Source organism: Ixodes scapularis, unplaced genomic scaffold, assembly GCF_016920785.2.
Source record: "Ixodes scapularis isolate PalLabHiFi unplaced genomic scaffold, ASM1692078v2 PGA_scaffold7__128_contigs__length_106722199, whole genome shotgun sequence".
In the NCBI taxonomy this organism is placed as follows: Eukaryota; Metazoa; Arthropoda; class Arachnida; order Ixodida; family Ixodidae; genus Ixodes; species Ixodes scapularis.
This window is the reverse complement of record NW_024609882.1, coordinates 90,503-115,312: the sequence shown is the minus strand read 5'-3', so window position 1 is coordinate 115,312 and position 24,810 is coordinate 90,503. Positions and strand designations below refer to the sequence as shown.

Genomic DNA, 24,810 nt, shown 5'->3' with positions numbered 1-24,810 from the left:
TGTAGAGTCAGGACAGCAAAAAGAACTATCACTAACAAAGAACCCCTCAGTGCCCATCACAACGAGCATATGCCATATTTTCCGGTCTATAGGTCACACCTTTGCTTAAGTTGCACCTTACTGTAAAGCGCTGTTTTCATTGAAACATTGCTATTTTGGCTCCAACCTTGTACAAGACACACCTATATATTTGTATGATAGGCACGGCAAAGATTAATTGAAAAGCCTGCATATGTGTACTATTAATATTGCATTATATGCGCAAGCATGAACCAGTTCCAATATTGTCATCGATGAATTGAACAATATACCCCCAGTGGCAAATTTCAGAAGTTAAAGAATCACAGACACTGCATTGGTGATATTTTTATTTTGTTTTCTGAAACAGATCAAATGTTGTCATAGACAAAAAATACTACAATGCCAAAAAAAACTTTTCCCACGCGCATGCATGCCTATTTATTTTGCAGCTTTTCTTTCCCTGTTTTCACCTCCTGGCTTCTTTTTATTTGTGACATAATCAATTATGATATTTAGAGGCTTTGTAAGCGACATTTTTATATTTAATAACGGCATTCGCAAATCATGTTTTTTCACATAATTGCGAACGCATTACTGGGCATAGTGACTTACAATTGCATTAAAAAACATGTTTTACTGTTGCCGTTATTAAATATTTTATAAATTACGCCACGAGACGTTATTTCCGGACTTTGGTTGGGCTTCTTTTGAAATCTTGAAAATTGATGTTTGTATATGATGTAGTCTCCTGGTTTTTCGGAAAACATGGTGGCGCTCGGCACATTTAGCGCTCAGGATGATCGGGAGTCGGGGAATCGGACGAAGTTCTCTTTTTGGTGTCTGACAACCTCTCAGACTTTGAAAAGGAAATTGTCAAACAGTCAAAACCACTGGGTTTGTTGCCTGTGCACCATAAATTTGGTTGTGACTCGACCAGGGTAGCCTTTCACGCAGCACCGGCGAGACATGGCCCCTCACGTCGCTCACAAAAGCCCACTGCACGTCCTCATCGACCTCTCACCGTTTTAAAGAATTTGAGATCGCTGACAGGGCTCTAAGAGAACTTCAAACTCGAAAGTGAAGCATTGTCTGCTTGCAGCGATAAGAGACAAGCACGGAGAAGAGCGTTTATTGCGGGATGCGTAAGAATGCGACACTTCCGGTTGGGACGGTTTGGATGCGGGAGAGAAACTCAAGTTAGGACGACTCGTTCTTTGACCTGTTCACCAGCATGGATCGCACGAAAACTTCAAAATTGAAGTTTGGAAATAGTTTTTTTTTTTTTTTTCTTTACTTCCCCAGTACTGGGTTCCTAAGCTTCGAATTTTTAGTGTAATGTTTAGGCATCGTTTTCAATTGTTTCAGATTATAAAAAAACTTGTGATTTTGAGCTGTCAGTGCCCCTTTCAGGCCCGTGGTCCTAAAAAAGAATGCATTTAAGTTGTGTAAAATGGACAGACGGAAATTTTTGGTACAAAAATGCAGCCTATTTATTGAAGAATACGGTATGTGTGTATTTGTTCTTCCATGCCTCGGAGCTTTTTACTATTCCTGGCTACTTCAAGTTGATCACATTCCGTGACACGGCACTCAAGCAGCCAGGCACCTGCTGAAGCAAATGTAGAGCATGAGATGAAGCCGGAACATCCCATAAAATATTTTGAGACCAGATATTTCTGTGCAGCATGTTCAACCAGTTCTCAGCATAATGTCATTGAAATAACAAATACTATTTCATGATTTGAAACAAGCTCTGCCATCTAGAGTTCATTCACCTGTGTGAATGATTATCTCCCTAAGTATGCTTAGTATGCACTTGTGTTGTATTCCTTGCATTGGTTGTTTTTATTTTTCCTAACTTTTTATGCTGATGTAATGTTTTGTGTTAATGTTTTGCATGTCATACAGCCCATTGGCAGAGGTTTGTGGTCATGAAAAACAAAGAAGTAATCTTTGTATTAGTATTCTTTAGTGATCTTTCATTTGGGGCTTAAGCCTCCTTCCAGCAAAGAAATGAGCTAAGACAGGTTAAGAACATGGACAGGCAAACAATTAAACTTAGAATTGATATTGTTATATCATAAAAACTGACATGCTTCGCACTTTCCACTTTCGCCTGACTCCTATTCTGTATCTTCTCCATTTCTTTACCTTGCACTGTCTTGACTCCCCTTGCAGCTTAGGAGAGGGGGAACGCTAAGAGAATAATGTCCCTTGCAGAAGACCGAGGTTGTACTTTTGCCTTTAAATTATGCAAAATCACACATCTCTTTTTATACTTTCCAATTATCATGAGCTCCTGTATAAGTGTGGTTAAGGTAGGCTTATCATTACCCCTTTTTTCACATTGCAGAGAAGTACTTTGTGTTTTGCAAGGTAACTTCTAAATTCTGAACAAATGGCTTCTATCAAGGCCATACATTTCAGTACGCATTGATTACCATCACAAACATGCTGTTCAGTCCTGTCAAGCAAAATATTTGCCATGTTCTTTCTTTTTGCAACTGTTCTGTAACGTGGAATCGCATGGTTGGAGTCAAATCCTTGTTAACTCAAGTTTTCGAGCTTTCAGGACTGAGTTGTTTTTTGGTAAAATGTCATACAGTTGTTTGTTTATTTTTGTTGATGTCGTGGGTCTTTTATTTTTATTTTTATCCTTATGTGCCCCACCACACTCCCCTGTAATGCCTTTGGACCTGAGGGTAACTGAATAAATAAACATGAAGAGAGTGAAAGTGCGAAACAGACACAAACCTACATTTGTTTAATTCTTTTACTTCGTCCCTTTGCTCTTTTCATCGGGATACCATGCATCACCTTGTTCAAGTCCATACACTGCTACAGCCTAATAATACAGCCTCAATATCACCTTTCTCTCCACAATAGCTTTCTTACCAAAACAAAGCCACTCCCACAACCAGGTTTTGCACAGAGACAGCTTACCAGCCATGTATTGCATGGTCACGACTCCAGAACATTGTCTCTTGCAGTTGAGAAAGGTCAAGGGTGCATCACGGTTGGAGGGGTTCACCTGCCGATTCCTGTAGATTACTGTTTTGACGGGAGGTGGGGTATTCCGAGGTCTGGACCAAGGAACAACAACAACGGACTACAACAGTTGCGGCACTCCACCTTTTTCATGAAATCTTCACTGCGCCGTCACGTCTTGGATGTGGAATGTGAACAGCGACCTAGGATGTCGCAGCATAAAGGCGCTATTGTGCCCTTATGCTGTCCTAACAAACAGTTGTTTATCCTTACTAGCATCAGTTGTTAGAGACATTAACAGAAAACAATGTAACAGAAGGTATAAGAGGAAACAAACGAACTAGAAGACAAGTGTGTGCGAATGCACCACCTTGTTTGCACACACTGAAGTCCTGAAGCAGTTCAGCAACAAGCGTTCGAGAGCACTACATGAAAGGAGACGCACGTCTCCTTTGAAATGACATTTTTGTTATTTTTTGTTAATTTAAAATGAAAGAAGTGTCGCACACATTTTTTTGTTCATTGCACTCAGTGGTTTGAAAGGAAAGAATTAGTTAATTTTACTAGGCATTTCTAAGTTTGTTGCCATGCGTTGTGTGCACAAGAACATGTTTTTTTCCTTCATGTACATTGCATCAAAAACCTAAAAAAAAAGCTATATCCAATCTAACACCAGATTATAAAGAGAAGGTTAAGCACCATAAACTAAAAATTTTATTTCGATATTGTAAATAATAATAAATTTTCCTCTGGCGCATGTCCCCTTAACAACTTCACGTTGCAGTACGCGGTTGTGCACAGTAAGCCCCCAAAGAGGGCACTTGTAGTATTATGTCTCTAACTTGCATCTGCAAACAAACCATTAATGACCTGGCATGCATTCCAGGTGTTTTCATTGGGCACAAGTATTGCAAGTTTACATAGTACAATTGCACGCGCACTCGACATCAAGTGCACGTGAAATTGTACTGGATCTTTATCCAACCGCTTTGCGAAGGCGGATCTACTTCCAGTGTGAATGAGCGGTAAAAGCCTGAGCACTCGCACAAGCGGCCTAGCTCTCGGTGAAACACTCTCACAAAGAAACACACTCACACACACGCACAGCATAAATAGCGTCGCATCGTTTCTTGCTTTGTTGCTTAAACTGCAAGCTGAGAGGCAATCATCATTGGAGACTACCTCAACGGCGCCGTGTTGCGCCGTTTGCTGTGCGAGCAGAAAACAATAGCGTAAACATGCCAAAATGTTTAAAGAAAAAAAAATTTAGCTTCAGCTATCGGTTGAGCTAGGAAATTTTAATTGTCTATAAAGCTGTTTTGTTGTTTTTTTGCCAGTTTTTTTACGTCCCTCTTCCAGTACTGTCGCGCATTTGTATCTTTGTATTATTTTCAAGTTCATTTCCTGCTGGACTTGTATAAGCATTTTGGAGACTGACCTCGCACCTGTGAATATTGTTACCAATGATTCGAGAGCCCCGATTCGGTTCATATATATTTATGAGCCATTATAATTTCAACTCAGTGTAAATAATTGACAATACCATGATGTTTGTATGTGAATGCGGTCGTATTAGCAGGTGTGGATTTTAGTTTTATACCAAAGCTTGTAAAATATTCATATGACTAATTGTCGCATTTTTATTTGCCGGGCTAACAAAACCCCGTCAACCTAATTTTTCCATTTAGCGATCTGGCGTCTTCCAGCTTATGAACTAATTTATTTTTATTTATAAAAATATATAAGAATGTGGTAGTTCATTGCCTCAAACGTCAAGTTCCATTATGAATTTGACAAAATTCATAAAAGGAAAGTACAATATGTCGCATTTATGTAGCGATGCTTAAGCCTCCTCAAACGGGGCAAGGAATGAACAGATATGTTTCATTCTATACAACCCATTTAAAGTTATATGGCCCAAGTATGGTTGCTCTCAGAAATAATTAATTGTAAAGTAATTGCATTACTTTTGAAAAGTAATTTGTAATTGTAATTATTTACTTTTCAAGTAGTAGTAATTGTAATTAAATTACTTTTGAAGCAAGGTAATTGTAATTAAATTACATTTCGGAAGTAATTTACCCATGTATGAAATTTTGCATAGATGCGACGCCGTTGGGTCATTGACATTTTTGGCCAGTAGTGTCCAATTTATCATCCTTTTTTCCCATCCCAAAAAGCGGACCCCCCCTGATCCAGTCCACTAATGCCGCATCTCTGCAAACAAAACCAGTATGGTGCAGTAGCCCTCTAAAGCACTTTCCCTAAATGACTTCCTCTAAATAACTTCCCCTGAAGGACTTTAGCTAAAAGACTGCAACTTTTTTTTAGCAATCTCAGATAGTGACGTGCCATTTTTATTATGTTGGGGTGTGCATCCATGCTGCCCCAGTCCTTTTAACAGGAAATATGCCAAGTTGTTTTGCATTGCCTCCAGTCGTAATATTTTTTTTTTACTTTTGTGTTGCAGCATACAAAATTGTTCTATATATTCAGTGATGATTCCATTTGGTTCTGTTCATGCTTTCCTGGCTTTATCACTTTTGGATTTAAATGTTTTGTAATAGGTGTGACCTAACTCTCACTGGAGGATTTCTTGCATTGTTACACATTTTTGGACATTAGCAGTGCACCTTGGTTTGCTGAAATTGACCTTAAATGTGAAGAGTGTGCCATACCACTACATTGGGATCTATGATGCTTGTCTATTCAACCCCTTTCCAAACCTTGCGGTAAAAGTCTGTGGCCATCGTCTCAAATAAAATCTAGGGAGTACATCATTAGGGAATACATAGGTTTGGGAGGGCTTCACCACCACCAGCCAACTTTTGGAACGACCAGTTCTTTGCAACCACCTTCCCACTAATGTTACAGCATTAAGATTGAGTGTGGCCAAGGCATGGAAAATTACAACTGCTCTCTCCCTGAAACCAAACTACAACACTAGATCCAGTCCACTAAAGCAGTGTTCATGTGAATGAAGCCAGTTTGAAAGTGCTGTGTTATAATTGTTACGTTTCCTTTTGGTCTGTTGCCTGTTGCTCTCAACAAAGGTTGCATGTCTTTAGTAGTGTACAACATGGTGCTATGTGACTGCAGCCACTATTTCAATGCCATCTCCCTATTTGGATGTTGGGAGAATGGAAGTAAAACTGCAGATTGCGAGTGTTCATTAGACCTGAACTAGAAAAAAACTAGTTAAGTGCTTCAAAGTCTTAAGGCAGTGAATGCCTGACTTTTTTTTTGTTCTAGTGTTGGGAATGTATGGAACCTGCTGTCCTTAAAAAGACGCTGAATTCGCCAAAAACATTTTTAAAACATAAATTAAGAATAAAAGTTAAAAAAAAAATTTCGTAAAAAAAAATGTTAATTTAGTTTTTAGGTAGCTATACTTATTTGGAGTTAAAACAATTCCGAAATTTGGTTTGCTTTTGAGACGTTGAACCTGAAACAAAAACATGCTTAGGAATTGCACCTAGCTCAAAATAAGCTAGGAGCAACATTGTGCTAAATGTTTTTTTTTTCTTTTTCAAAAATGTTTTTTTTTCTGACAGCTGTGTCTTATTCAGGCACTAAAAAACAATGTTTCTTGGGAGTGTGACATCCATTCAAATGAATGACCACCTCCCTCTACACTAGTGTTGATGCTTTTGTGCATTTTTGTCTTCAAGCTGCTGCTCTTGGTAAAGGGAAGCCTGTTAAATACAATTTGGCTTATTTCTCTTGCAGGGCCTGTCCTGAGAGCCATTGCTAAAGTTCAAGAAGAGGCTCTTGGCTGTGAAGATGCTGAGGGTGAACATTCTTCAGAGAATGACTCGTTTACCGTTTGGCAGCAGATAGCGCACCAGCACCAAGAGAAGAAGTATGAGTGCCGGTTCTGCCCTTTCTCCAGCTTTCGCACGTCGGGCGTCAAAGAGCATGAAAGGACACACACAGGCGAGAAGCCTTTCAGCTGCCGTATCTGCCACAAACTGTTTTCACTGAAGAGTACCCTGCAGGCTCACGAGAGAATTCACACGGGTGAAAAGCCGTTCAGGTGCCAGATTTGCCGGAAGGCATTTTCACACAAAAGTAGCCTGCAGGCTCACGTGAGGGTTCATACAGGTGAAAGGCCGTTCAGGTGCCAGACTTGCCAGAAGACGTTTATGGAAAGCAGTCACTTGACGCGTCACAGGAGAGTCCACATGAGTGACAAACCGTACAGGTGCGGAACGTGTGGGGCTCCGTTTAACCGGCAGTTCCAGTTGAGGCGTCACGAGAGACTTCACAGTGGAGACCCGCCATTTCAGTGTGAGCAGTGTGGAGAAAAGTTTGTGCAGGAAACTCATTTAAATGCTCATCAGAAGGAGCGTCATCCATGAGGAACGTTCGTTGTATACTAAAGAATGGTGTAGCTCGACTTATTTGTACGGTGTCATTTTACCCTTTCATGTAAGACCATCTTGAATGGACCTGTTAACTGATTGCCCATTCATGAATAATCTATGATCTACCAATACTGACTGCCATCTATCACTCTCTAGAGTCAGGACAGCGGAAAGAATTATCACTTATAAAGAAGCCCTCGGTGCCCATCGTAATGAGTGCATATATCATATTTTCCGGTCTATAAGAGACATTTTTGCGTAAGTTGTGCCTCACTGTAAGTGGGTGTTTTCAGTAAAATGTTGGAGTACTGGCCATACTTTTATATGAGTTGCACCTATATATTTGTGTGATCGGCACAGCAAAGGTTAATTGAAAGTCGGCATATGTGTAGTATGATCGCAATATATATGTGCAAGCGATAGCAAGCTTAAATTTTCTCGTCAGCCAATCAAAAGAGAAATGTATCCTCTGTGGCAAATTTCTGTTGTTAAGGCCCATAGTTATAGAAAAAAATGCATATAAGTGGCATAATTGTATAAAATGCATCGACGGAAATATTCGGTAAAAAAGTGTGCCCTATGTGTTGTAGAATACAGTAGGTGCATCTTTGTTCTGCCATGCACCACAGAAAGCTTTACTTTCTACTATTCCTGGCTACTTCAAGCTGAATGCATTTTTTTTACATTGCAGTCATGCAGCTAGGCACCTGCTGAAGCGAATGTAGAGAGCATGAAATAAAAAATGCGACCTTCAAAGACAATATCTTGAAACCAGATATTTCTGTGCAGCATGGAGGCTTCAACCAGTTCTCTGCACAATTCCTTCTGCATAATATCATTGAGATAACAAATACTATTTGATTATTTGAACCAAGCTTTGCCGTCTAGAATTCATTCACCTATACGTTAACGATTTTCCTCCTAAGCATGCTTAGTATGCCCTTGTGTTTTTTTTTTTTTTTGTTCTTTTTCATTGCTGGTTTTTATGTTTCATTAGCTTTTTTGTATGTTGATGTAATGTTTTGCATATCATACAGCAGGTAGCAGAGGTTTGTGGTCATGAAAAAAAGTAATCTTTGTAGGTATTAGTATCTCTTGGTGCTCTTTCATTTGAGGCATAAACCTCCTTTTGGCATAGGAATGTGCTAAGACAAATTCAGAACTATGATAAGCAAACAATTATACTTGGAATTGAAATTGTGAAATCTCCAACCATGCAAAATCACACGTCTCGTTTATGCTTTCCTATCGATATCACCTCTTCTTTAACAGTGCTTAAGGTAGGCTTATCGATCATTACCCTTTTCTCTCACATTACAGAAAAATACTTTGTGTTTTGTAATGTAACTACTACTCAATTCTGAACATACGGCTTCTATCAAGACCATGTACATTTCACTATGAAATTGATTATCATCCCGAACATGTCGTCCAGTCTTGTCAAACAAAACATTTGTCATGCTCTTGTCCGAGTTGTTTTGGTAAAGTGTCGTACAGTTGTTTGTTTGCTTATGTTTGTTGATGTTGCCGTGGTCTTTTTTAAAATTTTTATTCTTGTGTGCCCTATCACTGTCCTCCGTAATGCTTTTGGACCTGAAGGTAACTGAATAAACAAGTAGAAGGAGAGTGTAAAAGCGCCAAGCAAATACAACCTTGCCTTTCTTCAATTCTTTTACTATGTCCCTGCATTATTATTATTATTTTTTTGCTTGCTGAATAAACAAATAAACACTAGGAGAGTGGAAGTGCACAACAGATACAACCTTGTGTTTGTCCAGTTTTACTCTGTCCTTGTGCTGTTTTTTTTTCATTGAAATACCATACATTCCTTAGTACATTTTTACAGGATGTCCCAACTAGCGGTCAGGCTCTTGAAATCTACCGCAAAATTCGGTTTCTTAACCTATCGCGCTACGATTTTGTGCAGCGTTGTCCACAGGTGGTGCATTATTTATTTGTTGTTTTTTTTTTTGTAAAATTTGCAAAGAGCGAATTTATTCGAGGAAAAGGCAAAGAAAGAAAAAGGCAGTAATAGGTAAGCCTTTTTTTCTTATTTTTCACACGAACTACAAAGCGCCCACCACAAATTTTATCTAATCTTAACTATTTTTTTTTTAGCCGCGTTCGCAACTTTTTTTTATTGGAGCGCCCACCATGGTGCAAATGGGTTCGTAAACACACGCGGACCTCCTTCGAAGTATCGACTGCACATTCTCCACTGAACCTTTTTGAATTTTATTATTTTATGCTTTTTCGAAGAATTGGATCGAGCTTCACGTTTGCATTGCTTTGCCTAAGATCGACTCCGATCGAGTATCGGTGGTCCAGAATAGAGACTGACGGACAGCATTCACTTTGTAGTCGGGGGATTTTATAGTTCAGTGTACATCATCGTTCTCTGTGATTTTAAGGCCATCGAGTGACACTGGGGCATCTAGGTATTTACCTTCACAAATTTCACAAATTTTGTGCGCCGGCATCGCATCCAAATTTAAACGACCAAAATATACAGTATTGATATGCCACAAAATTCAATTTTTGAAAACATGATTGCGCAAACAAAGCAAAGGTTGCACAACGTTTACGCAAATTAAAGATTCAGAACTGACTATTTACTGTTGACCGAAGCCCGACTGGAAGGTCTTCCATTGGCGGAAAAACAGGGCGGCAAGGGTACGATATCTTCACCCTAGCTTCACACTTTGTGTCATGCGACGGAAACACAAATGAGGATTATGGGAGCTCGGACCGCTGGTTTCCTACATTTTTGCCCAGAAGAAATATGGTGAAAACTCTTCAGGAAATATCTCGGAGTTAAACGCGAGACCATCAGAAATTGAACAATCCGCCCAAAACGCGCCCTGTCGCATTGCTGACGCGTTTCTTTCAGCCGACGGCAAACAAAAACCGAAACTAAAGCGTACAGAACAACAAAAACGAAGATATTTTGTGTAACTCGAACGTAAAGATAAATAATCAGTTTAGTTTTTTTAACGAAGTTTATATAGCGTACTAAATATTATTGTACTAACAAAAACCATCCCACTAAGGATACCAGTATAAGTAAAGTCATTATCATCTAATCCAATCCGATAGAAGCCCAGTGGCTTGCCCGTTGAGATGGTGTGTGGTGCGTGTCGGCTCCGGTGCATTGCCTTGTCTGGATGTGGTTTAATCGTCTCTGTATCAGCTGGACAACGACTGAATCAATTATCCAAACTCGTCTTAACTGAAACTTGGTGTCAGCATTGAATGATTCTGCGATTTCCTGAAATTTGATTGTGTCACCTGATGTCCAGAAACTTCTGTCTGTGTGCGTTTTCCCGACATGTTGGCCCGGGTGCTTTATGATTCAGTTTGGCAGTTCTAGAATCTAGGCAGTTCGTTCCTACTCCTGTGCACAAGACAGTTTGCACCGTGCGGCGGGCTCTGCTTCATTCGGGTGCAACAGTCGTGTCGACGGTGGGTGGGTGAGTGAGTGAGTGAACCACAGGCCTCGTCGACGGAGCATCGAAGTTTCCTCGAGCCTTGGTTGGGGCGCGGTAGATGTGCCATGGTCGGTAATTTGCTTTCTATGGAGAAACCTGAGACTATTGAAGACGTGATTATTTTTTGTTAAAACTCGGTATTTCTTTTTTTTTTGTTTTTTTTTTGGATGTGCTCCAGCGCACTTTAAAAGGGGGGGGGGGGGGGGGGGGGGGTGCAACGATTTTAAGATTAAAAGAATTTGCATCTCGTCTTTTTTACGTTGTTTATCGTGTCCCGGAGGATAGAGAAAACATCTCCTTAATTAAAAAACGTACAAAAAATTCTGTACAACTAGGACACAGGCGAAATCGGTTTTCTGTTCTTCAGAAGTGTCGGAGGGCAACTTCCACAAAGTTTTGACCGAAGTCCGGAAATCATTGCACCCCCCTTTAAAGAAAGAACTAGCTGTAACCCGAACAGGGATATGTTTCCTATGAAGTTCCTTATGACATGATTATATGTTTTTAGGTTTGTGCAGCATTTTGAGATCACGTATGGCTGTTCGACATGCTGACGTCAGTGCAAAAGAAGTGTGGTTATATTTTTTCAGCCTTGTAAAACAAGTTACTATGAACCTGAACTGGAGTGGACTGGTATTTTAAAATCTCTCCTCGAAATGCTTGAATTTTAATACGCTGTGCAAAAGAGCTGTACAGCGCTTTTAGAATGACATGAAAAAAAAAAAAAAAAAGAATGAAAAAAAGTAGCGTAGTTTATGGCCCATTCACACGATGGACTGATCCGGGGATGGATTGATCACGTTACAACATGTCTGCGGTTCGTTTGTCTCCGAACCGCATTTACACGAGGGAGATGACGGTTAGACGCCAGCGAGGACGGACCGAACCTGTTTGCCATCCTGCAGTGCCGCAAAACTCCACCGTGGCATCGTTGTCCAAGAGAGAAATCTGTTTGCTACCACGATAAAGAAACGTATGCCGTTGTTACGTACAGATCGAAACAAAACACTGTGATAGGCTTCGTGCGAAGTGCCACTAGCTTTGCTAACCCAAAGTATGACAGTGACAGAGGCATGGTCCTGCTCGAGAAGGGTTCGGCATAGAAGCGACGAAGTTCTGGGCTCGCGGAGGGGCGTTTGGAGATGCCTTCACGCATTCCACGCTCGTGCACAACATTCAAGTGCACCACAGGCACAAGAGAGGTCTTGCTCTGTGAAATCCTGATTGGACGTGCAAGAATTGTTGCGGCGTGCTAGACGAGTTTTGACAAGAGCTTGATGCAGACTTGGAGGAGTACCGGAACCTGTGTCGCGTCAGCCAGACAAAGTTTCTACAGTTTCTTTCACACGTGAAACCAAGAAACGTGCAACAAAATGAACCAGCGAACGCACAAATCACAATGATGCGCCATTTTTCTTTTAATTGTCCAGAAACAAAAAAACAAAGAAAACCATGTACCGTTGCCAGACTAAACACCTTTCAAGTCAATCTCCCGCCAAAAATCCGCGAGTGAAAGAGACGCTCGACTTTATCAGTCTGCGCGTCCGCGGACAAAGAGCAGATCGCAGTAATCGGTGATGTGCCAATCACGGGGTACACGGTCCGTCGTGTGAATCGGCTATTGGTAAGATGTGTGCTTCATACGCAGCGGACTTGGGTTCAATGCACCGCGTGGGTTTACTTTTTTTTTTCTTATACATTTTATTTTGTTGAGGCGTTTGGCAATATTTCCAACATTTCTTTTTTACGATTAATACTGGTAAAAACGAATGTTGTCGACGGAACTTCGCTGAACAAAATGGTAGGGAACTCCCTTTCCGGGGGTTGAATGCGGGACAGTGGGGCTTGGGTGCTGCGAAACAATGTGTGCTACGACGGGGCCAAGTAGGTTAATAGTTTTGTAGTTAGCAGCTGCATCCTGTCGCCGCGAAGCGGCATGAACGCAGGCGAGGGGGTGGGTTAATGAGCTCCCCAGTGATACACGCTCCATCCTACTTTCTTTCGGACGGCACTTGTAGGTGCGAGTGGAGTGCCGTCGGACGGCACTGTAGACACAGCCTTTATTTTTTGAGTAAAGCTATACGCAGTTGTGCACTTCAGCCAGAAATGGCTATACACACTATGCGGAGAGCTCAGGCCATTTGGGTCACCCTTTCCGGACAGTGCGTGTATCACTGGTGAGCGCGTTAACCCACCCCCCATCTGCGTTAACACTGCTCGGTGACAGTGTGGCTGCTAATTACAAAATTTAACGCCGCTTCGCGGCGTCCAGCCGGCAACCCAAGCCCCGCTGTCCCCAATTGCACCTCCAGAAAGGGAGTCTTATACCATTTAGTTCTGCAAAATTTCGTCAACAACATTCGTTTTTCTTTTCTTTTTAGCGTTAATTGTAAAAAAGAAATGTCATAAACTTTGCCAAAGACTCGACAAAGAAAAAATGTCCTATAAAAAAAGTAAAAAGTATGCCCACATCAATAATCGAACTGGGGCCCGCTGCGTATGAAGCAGGCACCTTACCACTGTGCTATGCCACCTTTTTTTTTTAAACAAATGTTTATTTATAGGTTTAAAACCTAAGTAGCAAGAACGAAAGAAATGAAGTATATATATGCATCTGTTAGAGAAAAAAAAGAATGGTACATAATTTAGACATTGCATTCAATGACCCATGTGGAAAGTAAATCCGTTGAAGGTTACAACATTGTCAAAGAGTGCTGTAACCTCAGCTCTGGACGTATATCGCACTCGAATATCGTAAAAATATGTTAGAGTGAACATGTACGAAGGCGACAGATGGTCTTCCTGAAGCGTAAAAGTTTAGTGCTCTCACCAAAATGTTTCTCATATTTTTCTATTTCGACTGGTTCTATATTTCTAATAGTCCAGTCCAATTTGTTAGCAAAGCATCCCCACGCAGGCTTTGGGTTCAGTGTTCTTTCTGTCATGTCTACTCTTGACTGCCCTAACGCATGTAGGCCTAAAACCATAATTTTCTCTGTCAGGTCAGTCGGCGTCCTTTTGTCGTGCAGTTGTAGGAATTTCAAAGTTCACCAACTCATTGACTCTCCAGGACCTCGTGGCCGGGCAGGATGGAATCCTGCTTGGTGATGGGAGCTTTGGGGGATGAAGATTTCATTTGCCTCTTCCTCCTCCTCTTTGACTATGCCCTCTCTCAATGAGATGTGGAGCCAGGATCTGACGTGCACAGAACTTCTTCTCCCTTTCTTTTTCCAAGCATTTCTTTATCGCTGGTTTCATTCATTTCTGACGCCTCTTCCTCTGACTTCATTGGCTCTTCAGCTTTGATGGGGTTCGTAAAGACTCTTTGGGAGCACCACTGACAGTAATTTGTTTGGTTGTACTAACTATTAGAATATGTGTCTGTGGTCACAAAAGCTTTTTTTTATTCTGTTATTTGTAATAATGGAGGCATGATGCAGACAGCAAATTGTCCTTAAATATGTTGAGCTCTGTGTTGTCAATGCATCTTACAAAAAGAAAGCGGGTTTATTTCTTAAACACAACTACTTCATCGGTAGTTTTTATATTTGTTTGACGTCTTGGTTTAATTTATGTCCTTTGTTGGAGAATTTTGAAGTTGTGTTTCAGTACCTACGAACTATGATCCAAAGTTTTGGGACTAGGTCCGTAAGTCCAGAGATTGTGAGAGATACAAAAGTAGAAAACACATACTCCTTCAAAATAAGCACCTCCCCCGTCTTTGTAAGAGCAGATTTCTCCCAGAGGGTGCAGATCTTGTCCAAGCACTTCCGAAACCTATTCTTTACAGTGTCGTTCAGTTGAACCAGTGATGTGTTTTGGGCTTTTTTTGTGCTCGAAAACCAACAGTTCTGATGTCTGTGTGCAATGTTGGGAAACAGGTGGAAGTTAGGGTGGTGAGGTCAGGTGAGTAAAATTAAGTCAGATAGAAAAAATTTTTTTTTTTTTTTTTTGTCGGGAAAGTCAGAAGCTGGGAGCGACTGGCTGCCCACTACGTTTGTGGTCTTCAACCTTTCCCACTGCCATCCCTCAGTCGACAAGGCTGTTCAAAGGCTTATATCTCTAAGCCTTCCTCAATGTGTTGTAGATATTCATAGGACTTCTGCCCATCTGATTCCAGAACTTAACCGTAAGGTCTGTTCACACGATACATCTTTTAGGCGCGCAACAGTTTCGCGACACTCAAGTTTTGCGAAATGTGCTCGTTCACACAAACAGCTACACGTGCAACAACAACACACACCGATGCACTGTTTTGAGGGAGCTCCGAATCAAATCACTATTTATCTGGGGACCTGCTTTGCGCATTTTATGCAGTCAATTCACTTTAATTTTTTTTTCTCACATACTGCACTACTTGGAGCGATCTCGCGTGTGCGCTAAGCCGATTGAGGCGGCAACATGTACGTGCAAGACATGTGCCGGTGTCGAGCTCGTACGCAGCCAATTCATTGCCAAAGCTCCTGTCAATGCACATGGTATTCATAGAAACGCTATGTGCCCAATCTGGTTACTTCTCGGCGCCCATGTCTGCCCCGAGTTTACTGTGCCAACTGTTTCAGAGAGCGCACATGGTTTCATGTTCGCTTGTAAACAAAGCAAACTTGGTTTCAGTTTACTCGATGGTCTCTTATCCAGCGGTATCGTCGCGACAACAACGCTATCAGCACTATTCTAATCTCGCCAACTCCCGCTAATTGTCTTTGTCCATCGCTGGATTTTTTTCCGATATGCTGCTCACTTTTCCTTCAATGGTGCTTGACGTGCTTGCGGAAGCGCCGGCGGTATCCATCGTTCGGGGTTTCGGGGTTTTTTTTTTTTGGATTTGGCTCCGCTACAACACCGGCAGTGAAGTGATCTTCTCAAACAGCTCGCTGCCCCCTCAAAGGCCACGTGAGAGCGTTTCTGAGCGGCCATTGGTGGCGCTCTCAGAGTGATTGACAGGACTCGGCAAAGTTTCAGCAAAAGCTCGCTCCAGAAGCGAGGTGTGCGCGCAACTTTTTTTAGATGCGTGCGTCCTTTTCGGACTCGTTCAGACGGCGCAACCATTTCGCAAAACTACATATCGCGACACTAGATGCGCGAGAAAAATGCATCGTGTGAGCGGGCCTTTAGTGCACTACTCGGCAAACAACTTTTCCCAAATCGCCGAGCTGTATATACTGTGCCTTTAGTACCCATATGTAGTAGCTAATGCGTGACCTACTTGGAGGAGTTCTGCACTTTTGTACAGGGGGTTTGTCTTAATACAATGGACAAATCACCGTGTGCTTTCTGCACACAAAGGTTCTCATATAGGCCCAGCCCTGGAAACTTTGGAGACTACTTCATACGTGGCTTCCCAATGGCATTCGTACAGACCGTGGCAAAGAGAGCTACTATTGTCTGGTGGCTAGTTCCAAAGTGACCGTAAACATGAGGCATGATTGCATCCCTTTTTCCAGGCTATTTTGGCAAACATTATATGCTGCAAGGCCTCATGCAAGGAGGCATAATTTTCGGATATTATGTTTTATAGTGGAACAAGCTTTTATTTCGAGATTTCTAGTAATTCTCGGTGTGATCAGTGCACATGGCCATATTGGTTTGTGGCATTAGGAAGTAGTCAATTATTATATCATACACAATTCAAAGTTTATGCACAGTCCTCCTAAACTTGGAGTTCAAGCATCACCATCAAAAGCTGCATAAAATCAGTGAAGAATGTTAATGAGCAGAAACAATTTCACTTCGATAAAAACTAACATATTCAAGTTGTCTTGTTTAGGGCCGTGACTACTCACTCCTATTTTGATTAATAATTACAAATTAAGAAGAGATGCGAGTAAAAAATGGCAATATTTTCTAAAAGTTGGGATTTTGGGTTTTATGGTGTTTTATTATTTTTGAATCTTTATATTTGACATAAAAAAATAATTAGTGCCGGTTATGGTCTCGGAATTAGTCAAATACGCTTTCAAAGACCTCCAGGCAATGCAGAATGGCATGATTTTGAGTCATTCATCTCTTTGTGGTTCTTCAAGTTACGACGTCACCCACCATCATATTTACGTTTACAGGTAGGCCTAGCCATCTTCTCTTCATTGCAGTCTTCTATAGCTTCAATTTCTCACGGAAATTTATTAACACAATAATATTTTTCGTACAATTAGTTGGTTATGCACTGCGAACACGCATTGGACACAAGTGCTGTGTCAGTGTTCGGCACGAACTCGGAACCATCCACAGGCTTCACGCCAGAAGCGATGACAACAACTAATGGCGGCTCTGCATAATCTATGCATCATTTCACAATTTTGAAATGGGTCTATTGTTCTATCACAACCAAATTTGGTATGCATATACTTTAGAATATGTAGAATGTGACTCTCTAGGTTTGGTTAGAATATCTTTATTTTATATTTATGAAAAAGTTATGGCAAGTTGATATGGCATTTTTGCTCTTTTTAATTAATTTGAGAGGAAAGAAGCTTTGCACTCATTATTTTAGTTGTTCATTGCACTCAGTGGTTTAGAAGGAGCAAATTAGTTTACTTTACGAGGCTTTTCTAAGTGTGTTGCCATGCCTCACATATGCACAAGAACATGTTTTTTTTCTGCATGTACATTGCGCGAAGAACCTGAAAAAAAAAAAAAAAAGAACTCTACCAAATCTAACACCAGATTCCTAAAGAGAAGATTAAACACAATAAACTAAAAACTTTCATTTTCGATATTGTAATAAAAAAAAACATATTTTACCCTGGTGCATGTCCCCTTAAAGGGGTACGGAAACAAAAATTGAAATATTCAAATTTCGTTCGGAAATGAGTCAAGCATGACGGATAATAACCGTAAATGATAATCGCACGTTTGCATTTTGAACGACTGGCTATATTTTTCGTTCCAAACGGTGCACTCGAGCAAGCGCTCAAAGGGAAGCGAACGGAAAGCGCGATGCATCATGGGATATCCGGCGCAAACAAAAACAGAAAGAAAAGATACCCCGCATTCGTGACGTTGCAAGGCTGGCGTGGTTATGAGCTTTGTCCTCGGTGGCGTTGTCAACGTTGTGGTGGTGTCAATAGCATCAGCGCGTTACAACCGAGCCGTTCGAAGTACCCGTGGGGTGACGAGTGTGTGGCTGGCCCAAGGAGCACGTAGCTTTTACAACACTGTCAGCTTAGGGCTGAACGGGGTGGGGAAAGCAACTTTTGTTCGAGTTTTGAGCGACAGGCTAATCTTCTAGGGGAAGAGTGGCTGTGTCCGGTTGCACGAACGAGGGTCCGAGAAAGAGTGGAGTCCTTCCTTTCCGTCTTCTTGGGCCGTTTGGTACAATGCGCGATTTGTGAGTTGAGGAGGAAAGCTAAGGAGGAAAATGCTGAAATGCCAAAGAGTGGCGCTGCTCCGAAGGAGTCTGCTACGTCATGACTACGTGGGAAGTTCCCCAAAGTTGCTAGATTACCTCCCAAATAGACTCTGCGTGCATCCACCAGGTGCACATTGAAAGATTGTTTATTTAGCTTTAAAATTAGTTTTTTTGTGCCTTTCAACGGAAGACTGGTGCTTTTGAGGTTAGGGTGCATTATGCAACATGTTCATGCTAGAAAATGAGCGCTGGAATTTCGTTTCCCTACCCTTTTTAACAACCTTACGTAGCAATATACCAGTGGTTGTGCACTGAAAACCCTCAGAAGAGAGCACTTGTAAAATGTCTATCAGGGCCACTTGCATCTGAAAACAAACCATGAGTGACCTGGCATGCATTCTAGGTGATTTTGTTAGGTGCAAGTTTACATTGGTTTGTCTGATGACAAGGGAAAATTTCTTGCTTTGTACTTTTGTGTATAGAAGTACCACGTGGCAAGTTGCTTTTTTCTTTGCACTGTTGTAGCCTATAGACATTGTGAACAGAGTGGCACATTAATAAATTTCCAATTTTTATTTACAGGTCTATCTCTCTTGGATTGTCTCGGAGCAAATACAGCGAATTTGCACATTGCTACTTTGTGGAATGAAGCACCCACCAGTCAAGCCAACTTATGGTGGCTCTGATCCTTCGGATAGATTGTTTATTCACATAGATAAGACGTCTTTAGATCAGAACGGATGTTGCCATGCTTTGGCATCGTGTCCAATTTATTGCCGTTTTCCCAACCCCAAATAGCCAACCCACCTGGTCCAATCCACTAATGTCACATCTCTGCAAACAAAACCAGTGTGGTGAAGTAGCCGTCTAAAGGACTTCCCTAAGTGACTCCTTGTAAAGACTTTCTTTGCTGCACCTTTTTTCAGCAGCCTCAGATGGTGCCCTGTCCTCTTTTTTATATTGAAGGGTACATACATGGGCGTCCTTCTAACAGGAAATATGCTGAGTTGTTTCGCATTGTCTCCAATCATGTTTTTATTTAATTTTGTGCTGCTGTTGCACAGAATTGTTATTTATATTCAATGGTGGTGCCATTTGTTCTGTTCATGCTTTCCCAGCTTTACTGCTTTTGTGTTTAAATGTTCTGTAATAGGTGGGAGACATTTGTTTTGCACTATTACATATTTTTGGACACCACTGGTGGCTTGGTTTGCTGAAATTGGTCTTAAATGTGGACAGTGTTGTGTACCATTGCATTGAGATCTATCATGGTTGTCTATTCAGCCTCTTCTAAACCTTGTGGTAAAAATATGTGGCCATTTTCTCAATCTAGGAAATATATCTTTAGGGAATCCATAGGTTAGGGAGGGCTTCTCCAACCACCGGCCAACTTTTGGCATGACCAGTTCTTTCAAACCATTTCTCTTTCCACCAATGTGACAGCATTAGAATTGTGTGTGGCCCAAGCAAAGAAAATTACACGCAACTGCTCTTTCCCCCAAACCGAACTACCACACTGGATCTAGTCCACTAAAGCAGTGTTCACATGAATGAAGCCTGTTTGAAAGTGCTGTGTTAAAATCATCATGTTTCCTTTTAGCCGAGTGGCCTGTCGCTCTCACACAGGATCCACCTACCGTATTTTCCGGATTATAAGTCGCACCTTTGTATAAGTCGCACTTCCGTGTATGAAGCTGTTTTCGCGAAAAAGTTGGTATATAAGTCGCACCTCTTTGCACAGTTCACGCGATGAGTTTTTTTCGTTTTACGCGCATCAGTATCACAAAATTGGAGTTTCGCACAATCGGCTAGTTCACACGTACCGTTTGATAAGCAACAACTTCGACGTTTTGAATCGCAAGATATGCCCATAGCACGGTGCTGTCTGGCGATAGCAATCAAGTGTTTCGCAGCAAAAGGACCTAGACATATAAATTGAGAAGGTTGTCAAGTCGGCTTTATTTGAGCGCACACATGTCGAGCGAACGAAAGTTTAACATTCCAGACACTCGTGAATCAAGCTTTAGACCACTAGGCCTAGCCTTGGCCAAGTCACGGAGATGATGCGAACATCGATGTGCAGGCAGATAGATAAATCTTGACACACTTCTTTGTATGCTGCTAAAACATCGGCTAGCCGCAAGCCTTCCTTTTCCATGTAGAAACACGGCTGGCGTATGGCATACAAAACTGCTTATCATTTGGAAACTAAAAAAGACACGAAAAACTTTTCTGCAATGTGTGTATACTGGCCCACTTTCCTTTCAGTGTTATTGGAATAAAGCAAAAGAATAGAAAACCATAGCTGAATTAGGCAACGTTGATCGCATGCTGAAGAAGGTTTATTCTCACTGTCTTGCCTATCCACATTGAGCCGCTTCAAGAAAACCATAAAATTTCTCGTTTTCTGACTCGGTTACGAAAAGTGTAAAAGAGTGCGGTGACGGCAGTGCCCCCTTGGAGGGGCAACGCCACCTATGGCTATGTAGTTACGGTGCTCTACAAAAAATGGCATGCGGCACATAAATAAACTGACGTCTCAACGTGAAATAAAAAAACACATATAGGTTGCATCATTGTATAAAACGCACCAAGAAAGATGTTTGAAAAAAAAAAAAAAAAAAGAACGCTACTTATACACCGGAAAATATGGTATATGTTTTTAATAGTGTATAACATGTTGCTACAAGGCTGCAAGCACTATTTTAATGCCAACTGGCTAATAAAATATTAGGAGAGGGAATAAAAACGAGATTTCGAGTATTCATCAAGCGTGAAATAGAATTAGTTAAGTACTTCGAAGTCTGTAGGCAGTTAATGCCCAAGTTTTATTTAGTTTCAGTATGGAGAATGCTCTACGCACCTAAAACAATCTATCCATAGAATCTTCCGTCTTTAAAGAGATGCTAAACTGGCACGAAACATTTTTTTAAGTGCCTGGATCAGGTATATACGTAAAAAAATACCTTTCCTAAAAAAAAAAAAACTAGTATTTATGTTGCGAGACACATTTGGAGTTGAGAGCAATTCTGCAACGAGCTTTGCTATCGTGACGACCCTGGAACAAAAGCAAGTCTTGGAACTGCTCCCAAGTCAAAACACTGGTGATGTTAATGTGTTTAATGTTTTGGTTCTCTTTAGAAAAAGTTCATTTTGTGACATATATGTCCTCTCCAGGCACTAAAAAACAATGTTTCTTGGGAGCACTGCATTCATAAGTTAATGAGCACCTTCTACCCTGCCTGCGTTGATGCTCAGGTGCATTTTTGTCTTCAAGCTGCTGGTTTTGATAAAAGAAAGCCTGCTAAATACAATTTGGCTTGTTTCTCTTGCAGGGCCTGTCCCAAAAGCCATTCAAGTCGAAGAAGAGGTCCTTGGCTGTGAAGACTCCGTGGGTGAACACTTTTCTGAAAGCGACTTGTTCAACATGTGGCAGCAGATGGCGCACCAGCACCGAGAGGAGTTTCAGTGGGGCGCTGAGAGGCATGAAAGGACGCACACAGGCGAAAAGCCCTTCAGCTGCCACATCTGTCACAGAGTGTTTGCCGTGAAGGGTAACCTGCAGGTTCACGAAAGAATTCACACGGGTGAAAAACCGTTCAAGTGCCAGATTTGTCAGAAGGCTTTTTCGCACAAAAGTACCCTGCAGGCTCACGTGAGGATTCATACGGGCGAGAGGCCGTTCAGGTGCGAGATTTGTGAGAAGGCATTTGCGAAAAGCAGTGACTTGACGCGTCATGAAAAAGTCCACATTGGAGACAAACCATACAGGTGCGAAACGTGTGGGGCCGCGTTCAGACGGCGGTTCCAGTTGAGGTGTCACGAGAGACTTCACTATAGAGACTCGTTACTTCATTGTGAGCAGTGTGGAGAAAAGTTTGTGCAGGGAACTCATTTAAATGCACATCAGAAGGACCATCATCCATGAGGGACGTCCATCGGAATGTAATGAATGGTGTGGTTCAACATAGTTGCACAGTGTCATTTTACCCTTTTATTCGAGACCATCTTGGGTCAAAACCACATGTTAACTGGTTGCTTATTTCATGAATCGTCTATGATCTACCAATACTCGCTGCCGTTAACTCTCTGGAGTCAGGAATGCAAATGGAACCATCACTAATAGAGAACCAAAAGGTCACCATTGCCATGAGCATGTACCATATTTTCCGGTACATAAATCACACATGTGCATTAGTCGCGCTGCAATATAAATGGCTGTTTTCATGAAAACTTTAATATAAAGGCCGCCCCTTCATACAAGTTGCACTGATATATTTGTATGATTGGCACAACAGATATTAATTGAAAATCCCGCATATGTGTATTATGATTGCAATATGTCTGCAAGTAAGAGCAAGTTTCAATATAACCGTCACCGAACTAAACGAGAGATGTAACTCCTATGGCAAAGTTTCATAGTTAACCTTTTGGGGTCATGTGAGTTTTCCCCTTGTTGGCCCCTCAGGTCAGAATTAGTTTATGCAAAAGTGATACAGTGCAGTCCACTTATAACGATATTGAGAAAACCGCAAAATCCAATCGTTATAGCCGATTATCGTTATATCTGGACCGACAAAAAAAAAACACAAAGAGAAGTTACTTACGGGCGATGAGTGAATCAGGTCGTACAACGCGAGCCGAGGCAAAGAAAACCGAAGGCTTTATTAAAAGGTACGAAAATGACTATAAAATAATTTAAGCATGCTTAAAAAAGTCGGAAATTTGCGCTTGCTTGAGCTGAAGTTTGACAATTGCCGTGTGCATTGCTTCCAGTTGTTGCGCGTACGCTGGCGGCAGTCCTTTTGCGTGCACAAAACCGACCAGCGACTGGATGGAGAGCAGGGCATTTTGTGAAGACATTGGAGGCGGGGTGTTCTCGTCGCCGCCGTCGTCGTCACTACTTTCGCAGTCGCTCGATGTGATTTTTCGTCGCGATTGCTGTTCCTCGGCAATGGCCTCATCAGTAGACTCCTCGCATGAAGCGGCAGCGTTGTCCGCGTTCAAAAAGTCTCCCAAGAGAGCTCCGCCGATGTTCTCCTCGGAAGCTGCTATGTGGTCCCAAAGTTCACCCACATCGGCAGGTTCGATGAGCAAGTCATTTGTCTCTTCCGAGACCGTGGCGTTGTGGCGCACGAAGCCTGCCTTTTTAAAACAGTTCTTGAGTGTAACCTGCTTCACCTCATACCACGCACCATGCACGAACCGCACCGCTTCTAACAAGCTCACCTTCAGGTCAGGAGGTCCGCCGGCGTATTGAGACAATCCTGAGCAGTCTAGTTTCATGATGAGCCATTCCAGCATGCGACGTCTGTAGAGGGCCTTGAAATTGGCGATTACGCCGGCATCCATGGGCTGCAGACCTGCCGTGGTGTTCGGAGGCAGAAACATTACCTCAACGGACGTTAGCTTCGGGCTGACGTTGTGTGCGCTGCAGTTGTCGAGGAGCAGCACCACTTTCCTCTTCTGCTTCTCCATAGCGCCGTCAAACTCGAGGAGCCATTCCTCAAAGAGATCTCGCGTCATCCACGCTTTCTTGTTATTTCGATAGCGGACTGGAATGCATTGATTCCTAAAGCAGTGAGGCCTTTTCGATTTCCCGATCACAAATTGGTAGCCTTGAATCCCGACAAGGATTCAAGGCTACCAACCTTGAATCCTTGTCGGAAATCCCGGTGAATTCGCTGCTTCACCTCCAGAGATATCGCTTTGCGCTTAGTCGGCGCCATTTTTACCTCACGAACGTACGAACGTGCGGAAACGGGGGAAAACTAGGAAGCGTTGCGCGGCGGCGGCCAAGCAAGCTCTTTCTCTCCTCCCTTCAGCGATTGCGATGACGATAGCACTTAGTTCCGAAGGATGAGGCTGAACTTTTTAAATCGGGCGGCGCCTCGCGTCACCTAGCGGATCTTTCCACGCCGACCGGTTTTTGATATTTTTACTAGTTTTCATGTCGTTCGCTTCAAGTATTTTAATTTTTCTCAAATTTCCAGGCAAATTTTTCGTGATAAGCACCTTCCGGGCGGCCAGAATTCTATCGTTGTATCCGATATGTCGCCGATAATTCTATCGTTATATATGGTTTATTTTTACATAGGGGCGATGGGAGAATTGACAAATCTAAAAAATTTGATCGCTATAAGCGATATATCGTTATATCTGGTATCGTTATAAGTGGATTACACTGTACAAGCAACAAGTAACTTCAAATTTAACATTTTTATTTTAATATAGTAATATGTTCAATTGAAAATAACTGCATTCTCCTGGGTGCTTTTAGTTCTTGAAATGCTAGCGGTACTTGCGCAGCATGTGGTACTTTTTAAAGCAAGTGCCAAAGTGCAGGCCAGGTTGACGAATGCACGTTTTGCAGTAGAACACTGTTCCGCGCCGTTGCCCCTTGGTTTTTCTGTCGCTGCAGACGGCGCAGTCCTTGCTTTTGCTTCCATCAAGTTTATAAATAAAGTGGTTCTTTCCGCTCAGTCTCTCTTCGCAGTCTCCATCGGAAGAGCGCCCCCGTTTTCTTGGCTGGTTGCGGACATTTCCAACAAGGTCCTTTATCAATGCCTCCTGAAACGTGAGGTGCCGCGGCGCTTGC

The 24,810-nt window shown here is 42.0% G+C and overlaps 3 protein-coding genes across 5 annotated transcripts in view; 2 read left to right on the top strand and 1 right to left on the bottom strand.

Moving 5' to 3' along the window:
* Window positions 1–9,127, top strand: part of LOC115332949 (gastrula zinc finger protein XlCGF49.1-like) — a 65,226-nt gene extending 56,099 nt beyond the window's left edge. Inside the window, exon 3 of the mRNA XM_042286460.1 lies at window positions 6,739–9,127. Coding sequence (XP_042142394.1) covers window positions 6,739–7,370 — 632 coding nt within the window. The 3' untranslated portion in view covers window positions 7,371–9,127. The remainder of the gene's footprint in view (window positions 1–6,738) is intronic.
* Window positions 9,128–10,497: 1,370 nt separating this feature from the next.
* On the top strand, window positions 10,498–22,704 carry LOC120836139 (gastrula zinc finger protein XlCGF49.1). 3 transcript variants are annotated; one of them, XM_040206733.2, is made up of 3 exons: window positions 10,498–10,932; window positions 18,795–18,872; window positions 21,548–22,704. In XM_040206733.2, exons 1-3 carry the CDS (start codon window positions 10,923–10,925, stop codon window positions 22,138–22,140), a joined length of 681 nt encoding a protein of 226 aa, XP_040062667.1. In that variant the 5' UTR covers window positions 10,498–10,922; the 3' UTR covers window positions 22,141–22,704. The 3 variants fall into 3 exon arrangements, with proteins under 3 accessions (XP_040062667.1, XP_040062666.1, XP_040062668.1); XM_040206732.2 differs by having other exon boundaries at window positions 18,795–18,888; XM_040206734.2 differs by having other exon boundaries at window positions 10,498–10,936.
* Window positions 22,705–22,910: 206 nt separating this feature from the next.
* LOC120837409 (major centromere autoantigen B-like) lies at window positions 22,911–23,498 on the bottom strand. Its single transcript, XM_040206736.1, has one exon. It carries the CDS (start codon window positions 23,496–23,498, stop codon window positions 22,911–22,913), a length of 588 nt encoding a protein of 195 aa, XP_040062670.1.
* Window positions 23,499–24,810: the final 1,312 nt, after the last annotated feature.

Bases quoted from the DNA above. Each gene is read 5' to 3' on its own strand.
- LOC120836139 (XM_040206732.2), top strand. The intron at 18,889-21,547 runs GTGGCTCTGATC...TTTCTCTTGCAG, and splicing joins ACCAGTCAAGCCAACTTATG to GGCCTGTCCCAAAAGCCATT.
- LOC120837409 (XM_040206736.1), bottom strand. From the start codon at position 23,498: ATGAAACTAGACTGCTCAGGATTGTCTCAATACGCCGGCGGACCTCCT.